The 27052-nt window shown below is 39.9% G+C and overlaps 1 protein-coding gene across 3 annotated transcripts in view; it reads left to right on the top strand.

Moving 5' to 3' along the window:
- Positions 1-2480: 2480 nt before the first annotated feature.
- LMO3 (LIM domain only 3) overlaps positions 2481-27052 on the top strand; it is a gene marked incomplete at both ends in the record, with an annotated part of 59963 nt that continues 35391 nt past the window's right edge. The window contains 2 exons of one of the 3 annotated variants that reach the window (XM_080705563.1): positions 2481-2493; positions 6597-6810. In XM_080705563.1, the coding sequence (XP_080561689.1) occupies positions 6605-6810 (206 nt within the window). Of the gene's footprint in view, positions 2494-4180; positions 4264-6596; positions 6868-27052 lie in introns of those variants that run through there. The other 2 variants (XM_080705561.1, XM_080705562.1) reach the window with 2 other exon arrangements.

The raw sequence follows: 27052 nt of genomic DNA, 5'->3' as shown, positions 1-27052 counted from the left end.
AAAAAAAAATTGTCAAGGCCTTGGAACAAGTCTGTGCAGACAGAGGTGGGGAATATTTGGATCTCTGGCCAAGTTAGTCCTGAAAAATCTGGTTCTGGGCGCCTGTGGATTTTTTTTTTTTCATGGAGATGTGTAAGTTTTAAATAGTAAGGAATTCAAGTAAGGGCATTAGAGCAGTTCTGCAGAGGCAGTGTGGTCCATGCTATCTAACAGGGAGTAAGTTCACAGTTTGGTGTTTGATCCCTTGAAAAGAGGCATCCTGGGACTTGTGTGGCAGAGTCTCCAGAGAGTTCCAGAGAGAGTCCGGCAGCAGCTGCAGAGACCCTCCTCCCCACCCACCCCAGACATTTCTTTGAGGGAAGGAGTGCATGCTTTTCCAGGGTCCCTGATAGCAGTTGGAGTCTTTTGCTTGTATTCAATTTCCATCATTGGTAGCTGAAGAAATAACTTGGGAAAGCCAGCTGCTTAAACGTGGCTACCTATTCCAGAATGAATGCCCTAGTAACGCTGCCCCTTCCTCCCGGAGCCCTGGGGCAGGAGTCCTTTGGGGAAGGGCTCAGGAGGTAGGGTCTTGCCTTAAGTGCCCCCTCCCCCAGCAGAGGTCCCGTTCATTCTGTGCCGCCCCCCTTTCCCGTGTGTGAGCGGCTGACCACCCTCGCTGGCTGGTAAATTTTCACCCTGGGAAATTATCAACAAAGCCTGGATGCGTCTCGTGGTTGCTTTGCACTTTCCCGAGGGCGGCTCTACTTGACTGACTGAGCTTCAGATCTGGAGAGCAAGCAAGCGAGGGAGCCAGCAGAGAGAGGGAGGGAGAGAGGGAAGGGGAGCAGAGGGGAGGGTTGGGGCGAGAGGTAAATAGTCTTAAATCGGAAAGGAAGCTGCTTCTCTGCAGTGTAGACGAGCGCAGCCCTGGCTCCGCCAGCCCAGTAATAACTGAGTGACCTTTTCTCTGGCTGTATTATGTCTGGCTGGGCTGGGATTGCATTTTGCTGCTGAGCGCGGGGCTCCCTTCAGCTCCTTACGAGCTCGCTGGGGTAAGTTGTCTGGAGCCAGGGCGGACAGGAGACAGCCCGACACTGCAGCTGCTTTTAAGGAAGACACCTGTGGCTCCGATGCGGTCAACACCATTTCTTGGCGGATCCTAGAGGACCTCATTATTTTAAACTTAAAAAAAAAAAATAGAGATTCCCTCCCCCCTCCTTTTTTTTTTTCAAACAATGCTTCTTTTTGACCTTTGCCAAGGAGAAGCACTGCCAGGCTGCCACTGTGCTTTCTGAACGGCCTCCCCCTGCATCGCTTAATTGAGAAGGTAAGTGCAGAAACTGTGTACACACGCCTGGGCTGTGTATGTGTCTGCGGGTGCGCGCGCGTGTGCGGATCTGGTTTTCTTTCTTTCTTTTTTTTTCTTTTCTTTTTTTTTTTTTTTTCTTTCTAGCTTCTCCTAATGAGGCATAATCTAGAGCTTGCAACCCGGCCTCGCGCCGTAACTTTCGCCCGGGCTGCAGCTCTGCAGAGACGGTTTTGTTTAAATCATGTGAGGCTTCATTATTTTTATGATGAGACATGAAATAGATGCGAGGGCGGGGAGGGGCAGAGAGAGGAAGATGTAGGAGCCCTGAGAGAGAGACCGGCGGGAACCCAGCCCGCTCAAGTACCCCTGGAGTGGGTAATAGGCAAAGTTCCCCTGGAACCGCAGCGTTTCCAGGCGGAGAGACTTGGGAAGGGGGGGGGGCTGTTTGCTCCCAGACTGCAGGAAAGAGACTGGGTCCTGGGTGTGCACTCTGAACACATCACTACTTTGCTTGCTGAAATGCAAGACGCTTCCCCCCAAAGAGTTGAAATCACAACCTTTGGGTTCTTGTGGACACCGTGCCTGAACCCCCACCCCATGCAGCTGGAAGAATACAGTGTTGTTCCACAGCCAAAGAAAGTGACTGTGTTGGGGGGGGGGGGCGCTGAAAGTGGCCAAGGGGAGAGAGTCCCGGGGACAAGGTGCCTGTCTCCTCAAAGTCTGAGCGATCCCCCCCCCCCGTTATGAAATACCAGTCAGATTTATGATCTTTTTCATATTGAACGTGATATGCTATGCTAACGCTGCAGTTACAGTTTAATCAAATCCATTTGTTACCGGGAAGCTGAAAAAGGGCCTCTGGGATTTTAGGATGAGGGCGAGTTAGGAGAGCATGTAGCTTTGTCATTCACCATCATTCTGAAGGGGGCTATGCTGAAGGGGTCTCCGTGTGCCGTGCTGGTCTGGCTGCCTGGTCCCTTCCCCCACTCCCTGCCCCCTCTCCAGACCGGCTCCCAAAGTAGCATCACCATTGTAGGTTCTCCAGCACCCTGTGGGCTGCTGCACACCCGTCAGCACTTGAACCGCAGCCAGGAACCCCCTTTTCGACTTCTCCCTCTGGGCTGGCGGCTCCATGCGAAACTGCTGCAACTCGGGCATGCCTGCCTCAGTCAGCTCGTGCAGAAAAAAGGAGAAAAGTTTTGGTAAGGTTACGATCTATCCTAGATGCACTTTGCGGGCGCTCCGCTGTCTGGACAGACTCAGAAACCTCCCTGCTCTCCGGCTGCCTTTGTGGCTTTTCCCAAAGATCCGAAATATTATTGTCGGAACTGCTTTGAAAGACTGCCGCTTAAGCCAATTAATCTGGCTAGGTGCAAGGGAAATACTGGCTTCCTTCTTTCCAAGCCATCCCTGCACCCCTGCAAAGACAACCACAGAAAGGCCGGAGTGTAAACTCCGTGAGGGGATTCTTTGTTAGAGTGTATGTATGTTTCTTATTTTTTTTTCTTTTGCTTTCTTCTTCTTCTTTTTTTTTTTATTTTGCATGTGAGCTGCATCAGAATTGAACTCAGTCTTGCAAATCTCTTGTTGGCCTTTGCCAAGCACTAGCACTTTGCTGCCATGGTAACTGTAATTAAACTGATAAGAGTAGAAAAATGTCAGTATCTCTGAGCCTTGCAGCTGCATTGGAGAAAAAGGGAATCAAATTGGTTCCCAGCTCCATTGCTCAAAAAGGGGCGGGGGGGGGGTGGAAAGAGAGGGAGGGGGCTGGGAGTTGAAGGGACAGAACAGAGTTAAGCAGGACCAGTGCCAGAGATCTGGGGACATTTATTTGCATTGTTGTTCCTCAGGAGACTGCAGCCTGTAGGGATGCTCTGGGCCAGTGAACAGAGAAAAACACGCTTTTAGGCCCAATCCCGTTTTCCAACCAGAGTTGGGGGACCCGGGGGGACGAGCAGAAAGATGGTCGGGAGGAGAGAAAATCTTTTGTGTGGTACCTCTTGGCAATCTCATGGCTCTGTTGGCCAAATTCTTTTCCCCTATATTGCTGCTGCCTGCTCCCTGCAGAACCTGCCTACCCATTTTAGCATCTTTCCGAAGCGCCTAGGTCTCTTCCCAGACCCCCTTTATGTTTCTCCCCCGCACCCCCTTTCCTGTGTCTTTTCCAAAATCGTCCTCTGCGAATCTTCCGACAGAGACAACGTATTTTCCATCCACTCCGGGTAGCTAGTCCAGCCATCTGAAAGACTGTGTCTAAGTGCTGCAAATCTCTCCTCCTTCCTAGTAGCATTTTATTATTATTATTATTATTATTATTATTATTATTATTATTATTATTTTTAAGCCCCTGTGTGTGGTGGAGTTGTGGTTACTTTGTTGTGTTAACTACTGACGCTGAGGCTGTGCGGATGAATGACAGAGAACAAGGGGGTATAATAGAGGCAATCAACCGTTAGGCTGCCTCACAATGAAATCCAGGCAATTAAAAGCTCACCAGAGTTTAAATGAAATGGTCCTACTTATTTCTGCACACCACGCTGCACAGGCTATTATTTATGTCTTTTTTTTAATTATGATTTCCTTAAACTGTCAAATAACTCAGAATGGCAGGGTCTCAGAGGCAATAAGAATTTCCCTCGGACCAATTTACATGCCAATCTAAAACTAGTTATAAGTCCTGATGTGCTCTGAGCAACTTGTGAAGTGTTTCTCTCTCGGCTACTGATGCATAATCTACCCAGACGTGTTCTCGCAGAGGGTGAGGGAGGCCGCTGGCTGCTGTGTGCCTTCTAGGTATGGGGCATCGTGGTGCCTACAGAACAATTCTTCTGGTCCTGAGATTGGTGACTTGGGTGCGATGGAGAAGATTCGATTTTTCAAGAGACAGGGATGATGTGCTTCAAAAGAAGATACAGGGATGGAGTGGAAAATAGTAAACTCCTTTCATGCCCAAGGACAAGCAGAATGCAAGAGTTTCAAATATTAATTGGCCTCCGAGTGCTAAATTAAAATGTCAACACAACAAATACCTTTTGCAGAGATAAGCAGGGTGGTGGTACTTGTGCCAGACGTTGTGCTATCCCCTGTCTTGGTGGTGAAGCTTTTCGAACCATGAGAGCTGACTGTCTATACTTGATAATAATAATAGCCCAACTATGGGAAACTCTAGCTTAGTGAGTACTACTAAGGATTTTTCAGTTTTTTTTTCTTTCAGCCTTGTTATTTTAAAAAGAATAGGCATATAAATTTGTTAATTACAATGGCTGCTCTTAATCCATCTCTGGATGCTGTAAATAACTAAACCCAGAATGTCATCTGACAAATCAGAACCCACCCTCCCCTTAGGTGAATGGGTGAGAGGCACTTGCCGTGTCATTAATGGGATGTATTCCTGATGGAAACTTGCTAGAAGAGGATGACTCGTTCTGATCAAAGAAGCTTCATTTGTTAGAAGTTCTAGAGAGTGAGATTTAGCAGAGCTATCAAGGGTTATGATTAATCTACACTAGGCCCTTAGCTCCTTCAAAGAAAAGAAACAGAAAGCAGGCTGCAGGGATACCACCTGCTCTTCTGTCCCAGTCCACCTGCGAATCTGCAGCTCGGAAGACCACAGCCATGCATATTAGGTGAAGAGAACCCCCAGCCTGCTTTCTGACCTGATCCTCCAGACAAGTGTTTATTATTATTATTATTATTATTATTATTATTATTATTATTATTATTACTGTTACTATTATTATTTCTAAGGAGAGTTTAGAACCAAAATTATTCTGTGAAATTTGTTGTTGTTGTTTTTTTAACTAGAAAAGTTACTCAGTTGTGGGAGTTCCTTGATGTCTCTTGTAAGGGTGACTTAAAAAAATAGAAGGCTTTGGAAGTAACGGGGCTGAAGACTTCATTGTAAAATATCAGAGAAAACAAGAGTTCAGCTCTTTCGGGGAACAGATGTGTACAGAAAATGATAGCTTAGTATTTCCTGTCTCGAAACTCCTTTAGATATTGGGTGTTTTGGTATTCTTCTACAACCAAGTTTAAAACTTCATGTCTGGGAGACGAGGCAGAGAAGAGCAGGGATCTCTGAACCATGAGAAGGCCACTGGCCCCAAGTCCACAGCTGAGTTGTCAGTCAGCTTTGAAGGGGTCCCCTAACGCCACTGGGGCCCTGCTTTACAATTGGTAAAATGAGGGGCTTTGAATTGATGACGTCTGCAGTATTTTATCGTGCTTAAAATGAGTTATTTGCCAAAGATGAAGCTTTAAGGAGTTGTGCCAGCTCCCTAAAGGCTGTGTGTATCACATCTAGAAAAGAAGAAGAAACTCAAAGGTAAATATTCATGCAATGGAAAGGTTTCAGCCAAGTTGTAAAACATATACAACTCAGCTAGGTTCCTAATTTTTGATAGATACAGCTTTAAAATGTATAGATGGCCAGATTTCTAATATAGTGTGCATAGACATTCTGTACATATTAATATATGATTACATAATTTTTACATATTTGGTATTTTTCCTTCTATTGTTCTTCTTTACACTATAAAATAAGTATGTGCATGCTTAAGGTAATAAATTATATAATCTTAGTTTTAGATGAAAGCCTATGTATGGTATATAGCTAAGTATAAATACAAACTATGGTATATAGCTAAGTATAAATGCATTTTGTCATTTTAACATAAGGAATACTTTGAAAAATCAAGGGCATAGAAGGAAATATTTGGATACAAATAAAGCAGTAAAGGTTCTGTGAGCTTTCCGGGTGGCTGTGCTGTGCATAACTACAAACATCTGTACTGCTGAGTAAGGTTCGAGGAAGCCCGTACAGGGCACACACTCCTCTTTCCAACATCAAATATGTATTAAATGAAATTTTTAACCATTAAGCAAAATTCATTTTTGACTACTGTAGACTGTGTACAGATTCGCTTGTTGAATAGCTTTCTTTTCAGATTTACCCACATTTTTTTTTTCCCTAGAGGGACTGCCCTATGTGGAGGATGATTTAATGTTATTTAATTTCCCATATATAATGTCAACTTATCATTTGCAACATAAAATCCACTATTGCTGCCACTTTATATGTATGACTTTATCAATGATTTAATAAGGATTATATAAAGTTCTCCAAATTTAGTTTGATTTTGGTCCATCCCTAAGACAAAAAAAAAAAAAAATCGAATGCTTATAGGAAACGGGGATATTAAATATTTAACCCGGTCGAGGGTCTTTTGACATCTTTTGATTCTGTCTTGTGGTCTCAGCTCTCTCTCTCTCTCTCTTTCTCTTTTTTTATTTTTTCTTCCTTTAGGTATACAAATGCTCTCAGTCCAGCCAGACACCAAGCCGAAAGGTTGTGCTGGCTGCAACCGAAAGATCAAGGACCGGTATCTTCTAAAGGCACTGGACAAATACTGGCATGAAGACTGCCTGAAGTGTGCTTGCTGCGACTGTCGATTGGGAGAGGTGGGCTCCACCCTGTACACTAAAGCTAACCTTATCCTTTGTCGCAGAGACTATCTGAGGTATGAATTATCCTTGTACACCAGTGATGACTGGATACCTTTTAAATACATTTGTAAGTGTATATATATTTTTTTAATTTTTATTTTATTTTATTTATTTATTTATTTATTTTTTTGCTTGTTTGCTTTATTCCCATGCTACTACCAGCTCTGACTCCTAAAATCCGCTGACCTCTCAGCCCCGGACGTGATGCCCTGTGCGCGTTGCGCAAGGCCCCACCAACTAAACACATCCAAAGTGTCTCACTGTGGCTCATACTTAGGAATCACTGTGTCATCCTTCTCTGGAAACTGTCACTTAATGTCAAGGATGGATTTTGGTAGAAATCAGCATTCAAGTTTTATTTATCAGAGCAAAAAGAAGTAAGGTAGGCTAGGCATGATAACAGGAAGAAGGAGAATCCGTTGCAGAGCTGAACACTCAGACTCGGTTTTTCACCAGTGCAACATTGTTGGGACCTAATAATTTTTCTGAAGTTCTTCAGCTCTGTTTTTATTGTTGTTGTTGTTGTTGTTGTTGTTGTTGTTGTTGTTGTTGTTCAGATTTGTTCGAGTTAAATTCTTCCCTGGTTCTTATTGGCATATTTAACGTATGGCTTTGAAAACTTTTCCCACCTGGGAATCCATTTTCCCCCTTGACATTCGAAATAGTCACCACAGAGACATCACTGATCATCAGAGGGTCTTGGACCTTCTCTGTAGCTCTGTAACTACAGAGAATACAAAATAGAGACATCCATGGTCACAAGGAAATGCTAGACAAGCTCCGAACCACACGCATCCTAAGAGACTCGAGAGGAGGCAGGCGTTCTTGGTTAAGACTCCCTACGGTCAGCTCACTACCGCCCGGCACTTGGCACTCAACACAGAAATTCTACTGAAGGGAGATTATTTTGCTTTTCCTGGAACTTTGCGACTTGCTTCAGCCGCAAAGGACTTATATTAATAAAGTAGAATCCATCAAATTAGGGAAATGATATATGGCATCATTTGGGTTTTCACATTTGATACAATTAATCATTTTTCTGCTCTGACATTAAGCTATTTATTTTGAAATTTTCCCCCCTCTTATGACATAAAATTTATCAATCAGCAGTAACTCCTTAACCATCTTGGTCATTCTGGGAGGTATTGTCTGGGGAATCTGATTCTTCTTAGTCTCTAATTCAGTTATTTAAAGTCAGATTCGATCTCTTTCTATGAAAATACATCTTTTGATTAATGGTGGCTATGGGAGGGCGAATCCATAGCTGGTGATCAGGGGCCACTCTTCCTCCTAGGCCGGCCCTACCTGGCCACCGCCTGTCTCATTACAGCCACTTGTCCTATCTCCCTGCGCTCTTAGTTCACGAAAAGTACATGCAAGGTGCCAGGAGCAGAAAAACTCTTAGCAGCCAGGATTCCCCTCATTATGGTGGCACTGGTAATCAGAGTGAACTTAGAACCTGAATCCTTTTAGAACTCTCCGGTCTTTGAACTTTTCTCTTTGAAATAAAGATTTCCCCTCCGCTCCCGGTGAATTGACGCCTCATTTCCACATAAAGCGTGTGTATTTGCCTTGCATGATTTTAACACTGCCTTCCAGTTGCGATTCATCTGTTCTGACCAATAGCCACAGCTTCTGGGCTCCTTTAGACTTTCTCGTTTGCGCACACTGCCAGTCTCTCAAGTGGATTTATAACGCACTTCCAAACGAGGAGCTGATACGGTCTCAGCAAGATTGAGGTGTTTTAATAAGCAAAAGAGACAAGGGCTGAGGCAACTTTAAAGAGAGTTGCCTGAAATATCGGGATTTGTAATGTAAAAAAATGTGAATTTGCCAATGAAATGCCGGCATTGTGAACGCAACAGATTTAGAGTTGTCAGAATAGTAGCAAGCAGAGAAAGTAACCTTATGTCTGTTGTGTTTTATTCTTCCTTAGGAGAGTAAAGCGTATGACGTTAAATGGGCATTTGATGTCTCAAGTGTTTCATTGAAGAGATTTTATCAAAATATTCTTCCTATCAGAATCTTTATCTCCAAGCGTCGATGTTGCTTCTTGTAGTATGATTTTCGGTTAATTTCTGATATACGCCAACTCTTAATGTAAATTAACGTATCACAAATATTTTATACTCATTGGAATATAACATGTCATCCCGATAGCCAGTGGATCCATTTTTCAGAATACAATTTCTTTTTCATTGGTCATTACCACGTTAACAGCGAGTTGTTAGATTGGCAGCCTAGGGGTTGTTAACAGTTCAAACTAAGTTGTTCAGAGCTGGCTTATCCCTTATTGAAATTGAAGGGTTGCTGCATACAGTGTGGCTTCTCTGGCAACTTCATCATCAACAATTAAAAATTGTAGAAGTAAAATGGAAGAACAGAGAGGGTACACAGTGTATGTGTGCAGTAGATTATGCCACAGATGTGGTACCTAGTTTTCTGTGAAAAGCTTTGGTCTCACTGAAATTGCATAGATGTTCAATAGCATATGTCTCTGATTAATAACAAAATAGTCTGATGATATAGGATAAATCAAACATGGTCAAATTTATTGACAAATTAATGTCTTTGATTGTGTACAGTAAATTCAGAAATGTTTATTAAATGCCCTGTGTGAGAGGAATAATTTTACACAGTGGTAGAATTGAGGGGAAAGAGAGGTATATCATGTATTAATGATGTTTAAGGGACTCTCATCACGGCTGACTGTCAAACTTTGCTTTGTGAAATACAAATACAGTAGTGGATGTCTAATCAGTTTTAGAATTAGGACTGTGTCCAACTCCTAGTTTATTTAATTATATAAAATCTATAATATAATCACTGAATATGTAATAAGGACTCTGTGGCTATTTTTCTGAGCTTCAAATGTAATCTTTCTACTTTTCCTCTGTGTTCAGCCTATTTATTATTTTGCATTTAGCACAGCCAGTGTTTAACCATTTAACTTCTATAAAAGAGTTGTCTTAATTAGATTTGATTTAGGCCTTTGGATGTCATATGATTTCTTAGGTACCCAAGTAAGAATATGAACAACAAAGAAGAAAAAAAAAAAGAAAATGCTCTATACCAATAAACTATTATTTTAGATATTATACTGGCCTAGATAATTTTCATATCCAAAGAGGGATAAAATATTTTCCCAATAATATTTACCTTCTAAATAAACTTCTGCCTCCAAAAAAGAAAGAGAGAAAAACACTTTTAATTCTGAAGGTTTTGTTTTGTGTCGGATAGTGATAGAGATGACAGGTCTTTACAAGTTCTTTAATGGTTTGAGATATTCAATAATATGAAAGCATTAGAATTTAGATAGCAAGATATTTTCTTAAGGGTTAGAGAACCCAGTTTATGCTGCATTTGATTTCTTCCAATATTTCTCTCTTCTGTGAGATATTTAGCTACATTAAAAAAACACAAACAAAAACATCATCCGTAGTTTGTGCACTGGGTTTCAAATCTTAACAGGGGAATCGCTTGCTTTCCAAAACTGGTCTTGTGTCATATATTTTTTATTTAAAATGTACCTATTTGATGAGATAATACTTACCTATTTTAGGGTTGTTTTGCTCCTTTAGAAAGCCACTAGATAAAGGAACAGGATTAACTTTTAAACTAATTCTATTAATATGTTTGTAGGCTGAACCTGTGAAGTCAGTCGGCTGGTTATTCTCCTATGTCAAATCTTAAAAAAAAACGTGTCTGTTAAGAAGGTGCCCACCTCATTTATACCTTTTATTTTGTAAAAGTGGCCTTATGAAAAATGAGACAAAAAAAGTAGTGCTTAAAATTGATAGTATACAATTCCTGAGGAAAATTTGCAAGGCTTATTCATGATGGGTAAGAAACTAGTCACTCCTATCATGTTTTGAGAATTATAGTCAATGCATAAACAGAGGTTTAAGCTAAGATTCCATGACAGGTACTAAAAAGAAGTAGGAGAAATACCCAAAAGCCCCACTTTTCAACTGGGAGGCAATCAAGGTCATCAGAACTCGTCACTCAAACTTTTGGGCAATTTTTGCTTATTTTATTCTTTAAGCCTACAACTACTCGTGATGCCTCTTGAGCATCAGGTCAATAGAGGCCGTGTCTCCCTATAAATGGTTACCTGCCAGAGTATTTATTCAAAGCTCCTTTTTTCCTCCGGTATACACCATGAAAGCTGCTTATAGCCGTTCCTATATTGAAAAGCTGCGAAATGTACTATATAAAATTTAATGCAATTTGCTATTTTTATGTGCAAGCATGATTTGTTTAAAATGAAACTTCTGGGACAGAGTAGCACTTCATGTTCCACTATAGTTGCCAATTAACTAAAATGATTTGAAGCTTGCTATGTTGGCTACAAATTTTATATGCTTTAATATAATAATATAATAGCTCTAAAAGAGAAAATTAAACTAGAATGCTAACATAGCGCATAAATCCAGCTATAATGTTATTTTACACTGATCAGATCTGGTGTTTCTCAATTTTTATATGAGGTTAAATTTATATTTGTGCACATTTCTAGCCATAAATGTAAGAGTGAATATGTTACTAATATTGTCTCTTCTGGCGATTCTTAGTCTCTTTTTCTAATGTTGCATAAAATATTCATTCTCTCCACCTTCATTATCATCTTTCTGATATTAGGTATTTAGAAACACTTTCCCTGGAAAGGAAACTATTATTATTATTATTATGTGAAAAATCATTCTTTATTGTTTTAAATATTGAGAACTCAAGCTTTTATGTAGGATGGAACTCCTTACAAATAAACTTTCTTTATAAGCTTCAGTTGAGCTTTTAAGCACTTTATTATAGTCATAATTTTTATCATAGTTAAATGTCTCAGTTAATCTTAGATTATGAAATATTTTGACATATGAGTGTATTAGATGCCATGGTCTATTAAAAACTACTCCGTTCTGTTCCTTACAAATTGTCTTACCATATTTATAGCTTTATAAAAAGTTGTAATTTTAAGTCCATTTCCCCCTTTATTAAGGAAAGCATATTGAATCCTATTTCAGATATTCTGGACTATATACTATTTATAGAGGAGTATAAAAGAGGAGTGGTAATTTTGTTTTGTGCAATATTTTAGAAGAAAGACGCTCACCCTGGGAAAAAAAACTGGTGGGTTTACACCAGACTCTCTGAAAAAAACAACCACCCTGAAATAGTTTCTGCTCAAAATACATATATTTTCTGCTCAAAATACATAGCCCAAACACGGAGTTTCTTTTTGTCTGTAAATTTGTCAATTCTATCTTAATTCTATCCTTAATTCTATGATGCAACTCTTTTCAGTCTATGAGAATTTTTATATTCAATGTAGCTAATTATTTTACATTTGTGCCTTTTATTTTTGGTTTGTTTTGATAGATTCAAGACACTGCTATGAAAACAACCCCTCAAAAATATTAAAAATAGTTCAAACTGTTTATGTATCTCTACAGAATTTTAAATCTTTTTATATTGCCTGGAATACTTCAGTGAGGATGGTTTTTAACACATAAGATAGATACATTAGACATACCTGACTTAGCAAAAAAAAAAAATTCTGTTTCTACTAGTATATTTAGGATTAAATGCATCTGGAAGAAGTACATTTGAGAATTGCTAAAATTGCTTATTTTGCACTTTATAAATACATAGAATTCTGGGAAAAAATTTCTATTTTGGGGTTGCTCTTAGAATATATCCAAGTGAGTGGGCATTGCATTTATAACTCACCATTAACTGTCATTAAGTGACTAATAATACATTTTAATGCTGCATTTTGACTGCATAAACATAATTTATTAAAGAATTACATTTTTAAAATATGTGAAAATTTTGTAAATGGTTTGGGTGAATATATACATTGTAAAAACGTATTGTGTGGTTCAGATTTCCACCTCACGTCAAAATTCCAGCAACGTAAAGGACTCTTGGACTTTCCTTCTTTGCTTTATAAGACACAGAAGCCTTAGTTTAGTATTTTGTTTGAAAACATTTTTCCAGTTCCTAGGAGAATGTGTTCTGATATTTGAAACTGTGTTCTGCAGCTTTACCTCGTCTTTCAAAACAATTAGCTACCATTTCTTACTTTTACCAAAAATATTAAAATATATGAAATATAAATGCTGGGTAAGACCTTAGAAAAGAAGGAAAGGAAAAAAAAATAGCAATACCCTGTTCAGTAGGTAAGATATTTTTATAAAAGACTATTTGCATTAGCCATGTCTTCTTAAAAAGGTATTTCTTTTGTATTATCAGATTTCATAGTTTGGTAAGCTTTGAAACCTGTCAAATTCAGATACTTGAGCCAAGCTCATTTCCGAATTTTACAAACTGTCACTGATCTGTTTTTATAGGCCCGTCATCGTTTTAAGATGAAAGACAAGTGTTATAAGATTAGAGAAGATCTAAATTTATTCCCCTGAGATCTTTATCATCCGATTCCGGTTTTTGTCGGTCCCTGCAGAGTTCCATGAGGTCTGTTCTGTTTCTGCTATCCTAACAGACTTGTTTTGATAATTACCTATTCATTTCCCTTTCTGAGGTAGTTATAAGAAAATTATTCCGAAGTAAAAGTTGACACTGTGAAGCGAGGAATGTGGCATTTAGATTTTTAGGTTTTACTTTTAAAATAATTGTTTTGGCTCCATCCCCTTTATTATTGCTATTAATGGGCGACTTCTCTCTAAAGGAGGTAGAAACTAAGCACATCCTTTTATTATGGCAATGAAACATGTTGACTCTGTTGGTATTTATAATGCACATCATTCCTCATGTATTTCCCTGAAGATTTTTCTTTCCGTCCTATCTTATCAAAGATTTTTAATAACTTTTTTTTCTCAGCACTAATTTTATAGTTCTGTAAAAATTTTTAATCGTTTTGCTGAATTCCTTTGCTCGGTAGCTGTTAGGTTTTTTTTTTTTATGATGTAAAGATATTTAGCTGTCGGCTTTACAAGTTTAAAATAAAATCACGCTGGAGATAAATAACCATCTTGGAATAGTCAGATCCCTGATTTGAAGTCAGAAAATTAACATTAAGCTTGGTGTATTAAGTTAGACTCTAATCAGCATGTGTTGTTATGATTCAATTTAATATTAAAAACTCACCAACTGGGCTACTGGGAAAATAAGATACTCTTAGGAATTCAAAGATGATTTGCAGAGGAGTACACCAAAGCCATATTTAAGTAAAATTGTTATTACTAATGCAATAAAGCATCGTCCGCATTAAGCCCATCCTATTAATAAAAGCAAAAAATCATTTTTGGCAAACATAAATATCAAATATGACAAGCACGATGAGTAAGGGGGCATACAACTTCATAAAATGTGCTAATGCTAACATTTCATTGTAATCTAAATACCACATAGGGAAGACAAATCCCTCTCATTAGGGCCCTGGGGTTCCAACAGGCTACGTGGGGGAGGGGCTAATTTCCAGTATCACTAGTTTATTAGTTTATTCTTTTTGTTGTAAAACTTTTAGAAGCATTTTATGTTTCTTATGATAACAGTCCTTGTCGGGGAAATATTTCTGTTTGTTTTTAAAAATTTTTGAAATCTCTTTAGTGTCCTTGGATACACTTAATTGCCACAAAGAGAAGTTTCAGTACTCTCTTTCAAATTCTTTGGGACACTGAGAAAAGTGTTTATTTTGTGTCTATCAGCTTCTCGCTAAAAATATCTTTGGACCAATTGCTACTCTTAAAGATACGGGCAATATGAGTGGATTGGTGTCCACTCATACGAGGAGGAGGTGATTAGAAAGAACAGTCTTAGCATCTCACAATGTGAGTCTCAGTAGCTGAGTCAGGCCAGCTTTGCACAGATTTTACAGGTCACAAGTTCAGTTGTATTTTAAACACAATTTTAACACTCGCAAGCATTACATGTGAACATTATTACACTGAGGATTCCTTAAGCATTTTATTTTATTTATTCTATTGCAATACTGGAGAGAAAACCCAGGGGCATTCTACCACTGAGCTTAACCTCCAGCCCTACTTTTATTATTTATTTTTATTCTTTATTTTGAAACCAGGTCTCACTACGTTGTAGAGGATCTCACTAAGTAGCAGAGGCTGGTCGTGAACCTGCGATCCCCCTCTCAGCCTCCCAAGTACTGGGATTACAAGTGTGGGCTACCCTACCCAACTTCCACTGAGGATCCCTTGTACTTTGAGGAATACAAGGAAACGATGCCATGAGTTGCCTCTAAATGTACGAACTAGTGATTTTCTGTGGCCATTTATTAGGAAAAGAATTAGAAAGGCTCCATGCCAGAAGAATTTCTTCTTTCCACGGGGATCCCTGCAGTTTTGGGGTTTCTCTCATCCTGATTTCCTGCCTTGCTATTTCCTCAAGAGTTGAGAAACTCTTTAGTTACACTTAACAAATAATTTGAGTGCCAATATTTTTCTTCCTGTAAGTAACGAATGCAGAACGTTATACTCGTAATTGGTTTATATGACATAACAACATAAAATATAAACTTATTAATGCTGCACTGATGGAAGAATAGCTATTTAAATCTGGGGAATTTGGAAACAACTCAAAGGCAGGTGATCTGTAATATTACATACATCTGATATAGTCACCATTCCTATAAGTTATTGAGTAAAATACATGAGAAGTTTATTCTGGTTATGAGCTGTGGAACCAATGTAGAAAACAAGATGAGGTTTGATCAAAAAGTAGAATATCTTTTGAAGAAGGGAAGTGGTACGTAATAAATAAAATCTGGACCCTGCTGCGCATGGTGGTGCATGCCTGTAATCCCAGAAGGCTAAAAGAGGAGGATCGTGGGTTCGAGGCCAGCCTCAGTAACTTAGTGATACCCAGTTTAAAAATAAACAATAAGAAGGGCTGGGATGTTGCTCGAAGGTAGAATGTTCCTGGATTCAATCCCCACTACAAACTAAATCAAAAACAAAAAATCCTGGGGCCTGTAAAATTCTCTGGTAAGCGAGGCGTCTTACTATAAAAGCTAAGCTTATTTTGAGTACAGAGTAAGACGGTTAGCTTGTAGCTGTTTGTTTTGGTCCATCTCTGAGCACAGACACCGGCTAACCTTTCGAGAGAGGTAGCATGGATTCCACTTGCAAAACATAGCACTCCTATCTCCACATTCTCACTCAGCAGATAGCATTACTCTAGGTACCAACCAAGGGCCTGGGTCACAGCGGGGCATAAAACACCTCCACCCCTTGCGGAATTTATATTTTAGTTAAGGGAAGCAGAATATCAACAAAATAGTAATAGAGCATTTGGGAGATAGTGTATGATGGGGTGATGACACAATATAAGAGGTTTGCAGAATGTGTGTGTGTGTGTGTGTGTGTGTGTGTGTGTGTGTGTGAGAGAGAGAGAGAGAGAGAGAGAGAGAGAGAGAGAGAAGAGATAGAGGAGAGAGAAGAGATAGAGGAGAGGAGAGGAGAGGAGAGAAGAGAAGAAAAGACAAGAGAAGAGAAGAGAAGAGAAGAGAAGAGAAGAGAAGAGAAGAGATAGAGGTGGGGATTTCAACTACTGAGTAGTTTATACATGGACAGCCTATTGAGAAGGCAACTTGAGACCCAGGCTTGCATGTAGAGGACTTTCTGAGCACAGGGACAGGCCAGCCCAAAGATCCTACAGTAGCAGGTTTGCTCATATGATTAAAAAATATGAGACACACTAACGGAGTTGAGGGCAGCCATGGGGAGGGGTTTTCTGGCATCACCACCACTATTACAACCCCAAATCCCCCAGGACATTTCTGAGTTTTCTCTAAGGAAGTGGTAAGATTTTTGATAACCAGTATTATTCAATCAGGCCGTTGCGGAACCAATTCCATTTGAGATCCCAGAACTCATGTGCAGAACTGAATGGGATTACTTTCCATTCATTATTTACTGGTAGAGTCTTTGATGTGTCTTTCTTCACCTCAGAGATGAACTATCATGTTTAATAGCTCTGAAGTGTAAATCTGATGATAGACCTCAGAATTCACTCCCTTGGCCATCCACCGCTAAGCCTCGGGTTGTGGCAGAATTGTATGTTTGGCTTCAAGTGGACACATCTTTGTATATATACTCATATGGCTAATGGGTCACTAAGCACCAGAGTATATCGATATGTGATACCGGGATGTGCCATATTGATGGGCTCACATGGCCAACTCAGTGTCCAGCAAGGCAGCCAGCACCAGCGATGCTGAGGCACTCTCTCCTGGGCACAGCCTTTGATTATGTATTATCATGGAATTGCACAGATGTGGATTTCAGAGGCTGTCAGTGTTCAACTCTTTTTAGAGTTTGATTGATGCATTGTAAGTCTACATCATGATGAGGGATGGAGTCATACAGGCACACAGCATCCGGTTTTTCCTCCCCTTTCCTGTATACGTCGTTGGTGTTGATCTTGAAATTTTTACGTATGTTCATAGCATTATTTAAACCCTTATCTCCATTACATATTATTTCCCCTCTTCCAAGCCCCTTCATCACCCCACTGGGGTCTCTCTCCTTTATCTAAGTTCTCTTTTGAAGACAGGTATACGAACTCTGTGTGTGTATATATATATATATTTTTTTTTTTTTTTTTTTTTACTTTTTTCACTTTCTTTAGTTAATCCAACCTCTCTGTGATACAGTGCCTGCCTAGCATATGTCTGGACCTGGTTTTGATCCTCAGCACTGTAAACTAAACAACAAATAAAAGTTACACCAAGCCATGTTAAAACTGATTATTTTTTTCTAGCACAAAACGTCAAAAATAACATGATTTCTCTAATTGTCCTAAATGTTTTCAAGCCCAGAATTTAGAGAAGATACATTGTTATTTTAAACAATTTAGCCAGTGACACACTTGATTAGCGGAGAGGCTTTGGCAAATGTCTTCTTTACTGATGTGTCTTACCCCCAACCTAACTAACTCTCACCAAGAATGTCAGTTTTATTTATTTTATTTTTATTTATTGGTGGTGCTGGGGTTCCTGGAAACCCTTCTACCTCCAGGCCACACTCCCAGACCTATTTTATATTTTTATTTGGAAACAGGGTCTCTTAAACCAGCACGGCTGGCTTCGAACCTGTGCGATCCTCCTGTCTCCGCCTCCCAAGCGCTGGGAGTGTGCCACCACGCCTGGCCCTAGAATGTCAATTTTATATCAGGAAGAGCCAAACATTGATTTTTGCAACTAAAAGATCCATACTTGCTCTTTTTGTGAGTGGGATGTGTATGTTTAAACTGGCTTTACTTTTAAAAATTGAGGAAGGGAAATTTAAACGAAATCAATTCCCAAGCACCGTCCTTGGGCCAGTATTGACACCTATCAGATGGGTTGGGGTGAAGCATGGGCACTTGCTGAGACTCGATGCTACCTCATGGGCATCTCCCGAAGAGACGTGGGTACTGAGCTTTCAAAATCATGCACCCAAGAATCTAGCGCATATTTTTTTTAGATATCTAGGAGGCGGCACTGGCCAAAGGGCTTTACCAGTTTTAATTTCTGGGTCACCATGCATCCTGGGCGCTCCCTTCTGCCACAGTTTCTGTCAGTTCCCTGTGCTCATGGTAGAGGGGACATCTGTTATAAAAGCTATCTTGTCCTGGTTGAGTTGAAGACATAATATTCTTAATTACTCGGTGATTCTTTTCTTCCAAAGTACATGAATTTGAGCTTGCTTTTAAGAATAAGTTGCTCCATTTTGAGAGATCGGGTTGCATTTAAATAATCTTGCCAATGGTGGTATTAAACTAACCACTATCCTTGGAAGACGGATCGCTTGCTTATTTGACTAACTATGCTAAATGCTTTATCCTCTTGATTAACTCTGGATTTCTGCAGCAGTGACCTGAAAAAGTTACACACTTAGAGGAGATTTAAAATTAAAACATTTTTTAAAAAATTTTCCTTTTACTGAGTAGTAAACAGAGCCTGTCATTTTCATTACAACACGTTTACAATGCCACAAGATCATTCTACATTTAATACATATTGTGTATTTTAACTATTTCAGAGCTTGTTTCTCACGTTCTTATATTAGGTATTACTCATCCCATATCGTGTGTGTGCGTGTGCGCGCACGTGAGCGCGTGTGTGTTACTAGGGATTGAACCCAGAAGATTTACCTCTGAACTACACCCCCAGTCCTATTTTTTTTTCTTCACACCGTGTCTTGCTGAATTGCTAAGGGCCTTGCTAAATTACTGAATCTGGCCTTAAGTCTCTATCCTCCTACTTTAGCCTTCTAAGTAGCTTAGGCTGCCCATAAACCTGTGATCTTCCTGTCTCAGCCTCCCCAGTACTGGAATTATAAGCATGCGCAACTATGCCCTGCCCCACTAATGGCAAATTAATTATAGATTTCTATTTATTATTATTATTATTACTATTATTATTTATTATTATTATTATTTTGTAGTATTGGGGATGAAACCCAGGAGCATTCTACCTCTGAGCTACACCCCTAGCCCTATTTTTTATTCTTTATTTTGAAACAGATCTCACTGAGTTACAAAGGACCTCACTTAGTAGCTGAGGCTGGCCACAAACCTGCGATCCTCCTGTCTTAGCCTCCAAAGTACTGGGATTATAAGCGTGCACTACCACCCTTAGCCATATATTCCTATTATGACTAACTCATCTATAATATTTATTTTCTGTAAATGTAACATTTTTTTAAGGAAAGGTAGCGGGTATGGTGGCACAGGCTCGTAATCCCAGCATGGGGGATGCTGAGACAGGAGGATTCCAGGTTCATGCTCAGCCTAGGCTACTTAGTGAGGCCCTCAACAACTTAGTGAAACCCCGTTTCAAAATAAAGAATAAAGAGCCAGGCGTGGTGGCGCACGCTTGTAATCCCCGTGCTTGGGAAGCAGAGACAAGAGGATCGCGCAGGTTCGAAGCCAGCCGCGCGCGCTGGTTTAGGAGACCCTGTTTCCAAATAAATATGTAAAAATAGGTCTGGGAGTGTAGTCCAGAAGTAGAAGGCTTCCAGGAACCCCAGTACCACACACACACACAAAAAAAAAAAAACATAATAAAGAATAAAAAATAGGGTTGGGAGTGTAGCTCAGAGGTTGAATGCCCCTGGGTTCCATCCCCAGTACCACAAAACAATTTTTTTTAAAAAATGGGTCATAGGAGTTCTTGCCAATTCTCCAAACTAGGTGAGATGAGATTTGATCTAAAGATTTCAGACCAACTGGAAAGCAAGATGGTGCAGCCAGCCACAGGGCTGCATCCAGGCTGTAGACCAGGCAAGGTGCTTCGAATCCCCACACCTCAGGTAGTTATCTATAAGCGGGAAAGGTCTACTTTCTCACAGAATAGTTCCTGAATGTCATGGAGTGGAACACAGACACTTTTGTACAGCCTCTGTTGACAAGGAGGAAAAGAACCCTGAGTTAGAGCGGGGCAGGGACTCTCAGATTCAGAGGTGCTTGCTCTAAGAGAGACACAGAGTCAAGAACCTGAGAGGCTACGGCTCTGACTTGACCTTTGTCCAGCCCTTTGTCTATACAGAGGATGGGGAGAAACACTTAAACACCATACACACTTGACACCATACCGGGGAAAACAACTTCTGGAGGGCGGAGATTATTGGAAGTCTGAAAAGATTCTTAGTTAAGAATATAGTGTATTCTACAAAAATTAAGGTGAACTTGACTCCTTAGGGGAATTATTGACAATTTGACTTTCTTTGTAACCATGGTGCCCATTTTCCAAAATATCCCCCAGGGCCCTGATTTCCACGTTGTATCACGTGGAAATTTTATGCCCTTGTAAAGCATTTATATTTAAGATCCCATGGGGCAGAATTATTAAATTTTCGGTGTTTGAGATTTCCTTTATAGTGTTGATTTTTTGTATCTCTTTCTGAAGTGACAGTGGAATGCCAATATCTTTTTATTGATAGGCTTTTTGCAGTGTTCTCCAAACATTTTGATAATATACTTTTATTTTTAAAAATTTGAAGCATGAATATTTTATACACACACACACACACACACACACACACACACACACACGTGTGTGCTTCGTGCATTTGCCATCGCACATTTTTAAACTACGCAAACAACGTTTAAAGGATCAGGTAGAGAATAAACAGAAATAGAAATGCTAATAATCTGTAAGTCTCCCCGATGTTTCGGCACCCCCAGTTTTGAGATCACTCTCTCTGAGTGGCTTCTTAGGCTTGATTGAAAGCTGGGTGGTGTTGATCCATGTGAGGGGGGCAGATACCAGTGCTTAGGACAGGACTTATAAGAGAGGGAGGCAGGTAGTTGTTTGGCAGAAAGGGGCTTTCTAAGCGTGAGTTCCGATCATTTCCTATTAAATCAAGACTTTCTTTCCTGAGGACTGTGGCAGGGTACGCATACTCTTTCCAACACTACACCATAGCCCCTGGCAATGTTAATATGAGGCAGGCCTGTCTCTCTCTCCCCCTGCAACTCCCCATTCAGGACACAGTGAGATTTTCAACAGATAAATGCTAAGAGAACCCTGTGTACCGTAGGCAGTGTTTACCGCATGTAATACATATCATTGTTTGTCTCCTGTAGTGAAAAATACTTGTGTCGTGCTGTTCAAATGCACTCCTGACAGACCAGTGCTTGCTATTATAGGGTCCATTGCTTAAAAAAATGATACACTGACAGAAATACAATTTAAGAAAATTTAACACCAAGGGTAGTCAACCATGTAGGCTACTATTAAGGGGCCAAAACTCAAGGCCAGGGGTTTATTTTAAAAAAAGAGGCACAGTTGATTTGCTAGGAGTAGGCAAAGTTAAAGGAGAAAAAAAAATAGAACTTGAATTCCTTGCTCTCTAGTCTGTAGAAAATTAATGAAAGCAACAGTTCAATAAGATTTTATTGCAGAAATGTTTAAGTGAAACATTTTAAGAATGCCTCGGAATTTTTAAGCAGTTACTTACCGTTTAGAAAGCTATAACACTGTCGTGCGTAACAAATTGTTAGCATTGGATCCTAGGCACACCCCGTGATTTTCTTAAAATGGGTAGTCAGAGCTGGTTAATCTGAATCACATTGTTCATTTTTATGTGCCTAGCTTATAAATATATTTGAGATTGACAGGTCAGTAACACTCACAATTACTACATGTTACCATTTGAGCCATCGTCCAAGTACCTTCCTGGGTATATATATATATATATATATATATATATATATATATGCATTTATTTTTAGTTAAATACATTGGAACTGAAACAAGGCCTTTTGAGAAGAAAAATAACAAAACATGAGATATGATGAGAGATACTGGGGTTTTGGAAAAGTACAGCATGTTCTAATGAATAAACTGCTACCGAATGATGATACAGCGTCTGTTTTTGAGCTATCCTATGACTCTATTATTAGAGAGAATGCTATGAATTTTGATAAAGATGCATTATCTAATTTTATCATTTTAAAAACAAATCTGTCATCCAGTAATATTTGATGCCAACTGTATGGATTACGTGCTCCTTTGGGAGAAAGGTGACGGCGCTAATGTAATAAATAATCTAAGGTACTAGGAGCTTCACTCAGGAACCAAAGAAGCAGACAGAGCCCCCTCCACTGCCACCTCCTTGGGGAGCCTAGAATTCTCTCCCTTCTATTATAGTCTTACTGCAACACCCTGCAGTGGGGCTGGGAAAGCAACTGGTCCAGCCAGAGAGGATGCCCACAAGGGTGCAGTATCTTTGCAGATATTCTCTCTAATTAAGTTGGCCTGAATCTGCCAGTCGTATACAAGAGATTTTCTTGTGGACAAAGAAGGAAATGCCCGTGGTTAAATTTGTCCAAAGGCATCGTCCAGCTCAGCCCTGTGTTGGGGTAGTTCCTGGAATGCCTGCCACGAAAGACTGCAATTATCAGCTCTCCTTTCTATAGCCATGCAGTGACTCATCTATCTGGTTTAATTTTCCTTCCATCCATCCATCTATCCATCTGTCCATCCATCTATCCATCCATCCATCCATCCTTCCTTCCTTCCTTTCTTCCTTCCTTCTTTCCTTCCTTCCTCCCTCTCCCTCCTTCCTTCCCTCACTCCCTCCTTCCCTTTCTCCCCTCTCTCTCTTTCCTTCTCTTGTCATTCTTTAATTTTCCCTTCATACTGGGGATGGAACTGGGTATTTAACCACTGAGCCCTTTTTATTTATTAATTTTTTTTAAATTTTGAGACAGGGTCCTGCGAGGTTTTCTAGGCAGGCCTCAAACTTGCCACGCTCCTGTATCATCCTCTGTAGACGCCGGGATTGCCGGTTATGTTTCTTAAAGTCCACATGGAGACTTTGTCATATCGTGGTATTGTGGCACTCTATGCCAGAGTTACAGTTTCAAGTGCTACTTTTCAATTCTTGCTTTTTAAAAGAGTTACCTGAAGGAAACAGCTGATTGATGGCTGAATACCTGAAAAACTGGACGGTAAGCCATTTCTTTTGATAGTTTACATTTGTCCTTGGGCTCAATCTAGAGAGCTATGCGTTTGACCTTCTTCTCTGTTTTTCTGGTCTTTCAGAATTTTTCACAGAACTGCAATATCAGGGCTTTACTGTTAGACTGTGCTAAATAATATTTTAGTAAACAACTGCTAAAAGCCCCACATCTTAGGAATGCTATTGTGAATAACGTTTACTCTAACCACACAAAGTCTGTAAAATCACTGGTGACAGTTTCCCCAGATCTTACTATAAGGAAATTTCCCGGGACTCTACATGACTACTTGATATTTTTCTTGTGCCTTGTGAAACATATATTTGTTGACATTTCCTTCTTTTCTTGGCCTTCTAGGAAACTCAACCCACATTTTACTTTCTAATACCTGTTTAGAACTGCATGATGTGTGCATATATTCTTCAGAGTCTTGTATCCTCTTGCCCGTATTTTTCTTATTGCTATATGTGTAATTCATTCAGATAAAATACGTTAGAGTCGAAATGGCTGAGCAACGGTGGAAAGACGGTGGGCTGAGAGTTCAGAGTGTGACACGTGAGAGCAGCTCCATAGTTAAGCGAGACAAATACAGGGCAGAAAGGAATGTGGTGAATTAATTTTCTAATCTAGATGTTATATGTGAAATGGATTTGAAGAAAACTTGAAAATGACATTTGGAGCAACCCTTGAGCTCCCCTTGTGTAGGATAAAGATTGTGGGAGATAGCTTCCTTCTTGCTCTCCAATTTCCATCTTTATTACCATGTGATTGTTTAGATTTAAGTCACTCTTAGTTTTACAAATGGAAACATCTTCCTGCAAATAAAATTTTCTTGACATTGTGATCAGTCATTTGGTGTCTACCAAAATGCTTTGATGTAAATAATATTGGCTGATTTAACTCACCGAGGGCCGGCTCAGGAATTACAAACACAAATGCCTTCAGGTATCAGGTGCTGGCAGGTAAAACTGGGATTATAGATATGCACTACTATACCTGATTTCTTGCCACTTCTAGAATCTCATGGCAGCCATTATAATTTACCTGGAATTAAGTAAGTTATTTTCAGGAACCCTCACTTTACCAGATAAGAGACATTTGAGGACGTCCACTTAGAAGTGAGTCTTTCCACCCAGTCATCCACTCTTCTGCCTACACCCAACGCTGAGGGTCCCCAGCTCCTTTTGTTCCTCTCTTCCCTCCACTGCTGCAGATTACTATTTTTAGTCTTCATGTCACACTTTTCCATCAATTCTTTGGTAATCTTATGCCCTTGGTACCTTCTCTTCTGTATAATCTTTGACAACATACTTTTCCATAAAAACACTGTTTTTTACTGCATTTCACCCACCACTTTTGTTGAAACCGGCCTCTCCTTTAAGGAGGCAGTTTTAATGTCAATTTACCCTCTAGAACCCTACAAGGTTCCATGAAGCCAAAAGGAGAATCTGGCCTCTCCTTTACTGATAGGTCTTTATTCACTAATAAAAATGCATCCTGCGATGAAATTCATGCTGCCTAGTCCATGCTACGGTTTTTACCCTTTCTCATTTCCCTCTTCCCTTAATTCTAAGAGATGCTAAGACTTAGAGCTGATCCACCACTGAAGGTGAAGCTCCATCTTGTTGGACCTCATTGATACCACTGAGCATCTAGTCTCCTCCATGAATCACACCAAAGTGTCTTGCCCTCCCCCAAAGCACCTGATCTCGGGAATCAAAAACCCCGTGATTCCAGCCCATCTCACTTGCCGTGTAGCTTATCTGGGCTTTAGACGTTTGACTTTCCTGTTAATTCTTTGTCTCTCGATTTGGTCAAGTCTTTCATGCTTCTGTTTTTCCTGTTGACCAGAGGGATCTCAGCCCACATCTTCATTTTTCCATCATGACTGTCTTCTAACCCAGCATTCACTGAGTCTCTAGTCTGGCATATCGGTACCATCTCGTCTGCTTTTACAATGTGACTGAGCAGTGCTTAAAACAAGCAGATACTGTATAGAGGGGACACTTCCTGATGTTTTCTTTGCTCTAAATCATCCTCTGCACACAATTTACATTCAATTACTTTTTCTACTTCTCTTTAATTCTCTCATTGTGCTTATATAGATGAGGTGCTCCTCTGAGGTTCCCAGTGGAAGCTCCTCTTAAGGCAACCTATGCCTTTGGCTTCATTCCTTAAAATATTTCAAGGGTCTTCATTTCATATGGTATCTCCTTTTCCTTTAGTGATGTGTGTGTGTGTGTGTGTGTGTGTGTGTGTGTGTATGTTTTACTGAGAATTTAATCCCAGAGTCTTACTTGTCCTAGGTAAGCACTCTACCACTGAGCTACATCCCAGCCTTAAAAAAAAATACAGAACTGGGTGAGGTGGTACACTCTTATAATCCCAGCATTTGGGAGGCTGAGACTGGAGGATTGCGGTTCACAGACAGCCTCAGCTACTTAGTGAGGCCTTTTGCAATTTAGTGAGATCCTGTTTCAAAATAAAAAATAGAGCTAGGGACATAGCTCAAAGGTAGAATGTCCCTGGGTTTCATCCCGAGTACTACACACACACACACACACACACACACACACATACAAACACTCTCTCTCTCTCTCTATATATATATATATATACATATATATAAAATATATAATATATTATATATACATATATATAATATATATTATATATAATATATAATATATTATATATAATATATGTAACATATATAATATATACTATATATGTATTATATAATATCATATATATATGTAGTATATATAATATATATACATGATCTCACTGAGTTGCCTGGTTGACTTTGAATTGAGATCTTCCTGCCTCAGCCTCCTAAGTAGCTGAAATTACAAGCATCACTGTGTCCAATCCTTAGTATGTCTCATATTTTCTACTCTACAGACTCTTTACCCTTAATGAATGAATGCACCCAAGACTTCCCCATTTTGAAAAATAATTGAAATCCTATATTATCCAATTCTCCAAGTTTCTTTATTTTAAGAATGGTCTCCCCCAGTCTCCCATCTGCTTCCCGCATTTGCTTTTTCACTCTTCTGTTGCTAACCCCTCCGAGAGTGCAGCTCTCCCCAGTATCTCGTGGCCCATGCCAATGAGTGTTTTCTGGGGAATCATCTTGTAATCTCCGTTTGCTTGTAATCGTGTCAGTCATTCCTGTGTATAAGCTTTCTGCTCTTGTGGATTTTGAGATCCAGTATAGTTCTGATTCTTTGCTGGTTTTCCCACCTCCTACATATACTTAAAAGCGTAAAGGATGGTACCCTAGAACATGGGTCTTACTGAGGGCTACCTATTTCTCCCAGGAAATGTTATCTTTGAGGTTCAACTTTCTTTCTCTTTTTTATCTTTCTTTCTTTTTGTTTGCTTTCTCACTTTCTTTCTCCTTCATTCCTTTTTTCCTTCCTTTCTTCCTTCCTTCCTTCCTTCCTTTCTTTTTTTTTGGTACTGGAAACTGAACACAGCAGCAATCTACCTCTGAGCTACAGCCCCAAGCCTATTTTACTTTTATTTTATTTTATTTTATTTGTGGGTCTGGGGGTGGAAGCAGGAGTCATTCAACCTCTGAGCTACACCCCTGCCCTATTTTGTATTCTTTATTTTGAAACAGGGTCTCACTGAGGGCTTCACTAAGTAGCTGAGGCTGGCCGCGAACTACGATCCTCCTGTCTCAGCCTCCTGAATGCTGAGATTACAAGCATGAACCACCATGCCCAGCTTACTTTTTATTTGAAACAGGGTCTCACTTACTTGCTGAAGCTGGCCTCAAACCTTAGATCCTCCTGTCTCAACCTCCCAAATATTAGGATAACAAAG

This window comes from Muscardinus avellanarius (genome assembly GCF_963383645.1).
Source record: "Muscardinus avellanarius genome assembly, chromosome: 11".
Taxonomy (NCBI): Eukaryota; Metazoa; Chordata; class Mammalia; order Rodentia; family Gliridae; genus Muscardinus; species Muscardinus avellanarius.
The sequence above is the reverse complement of the archived record's forward strand: the minus strand, read 5'-3'. Positions and strand labels throughout refer to the sequence as shown.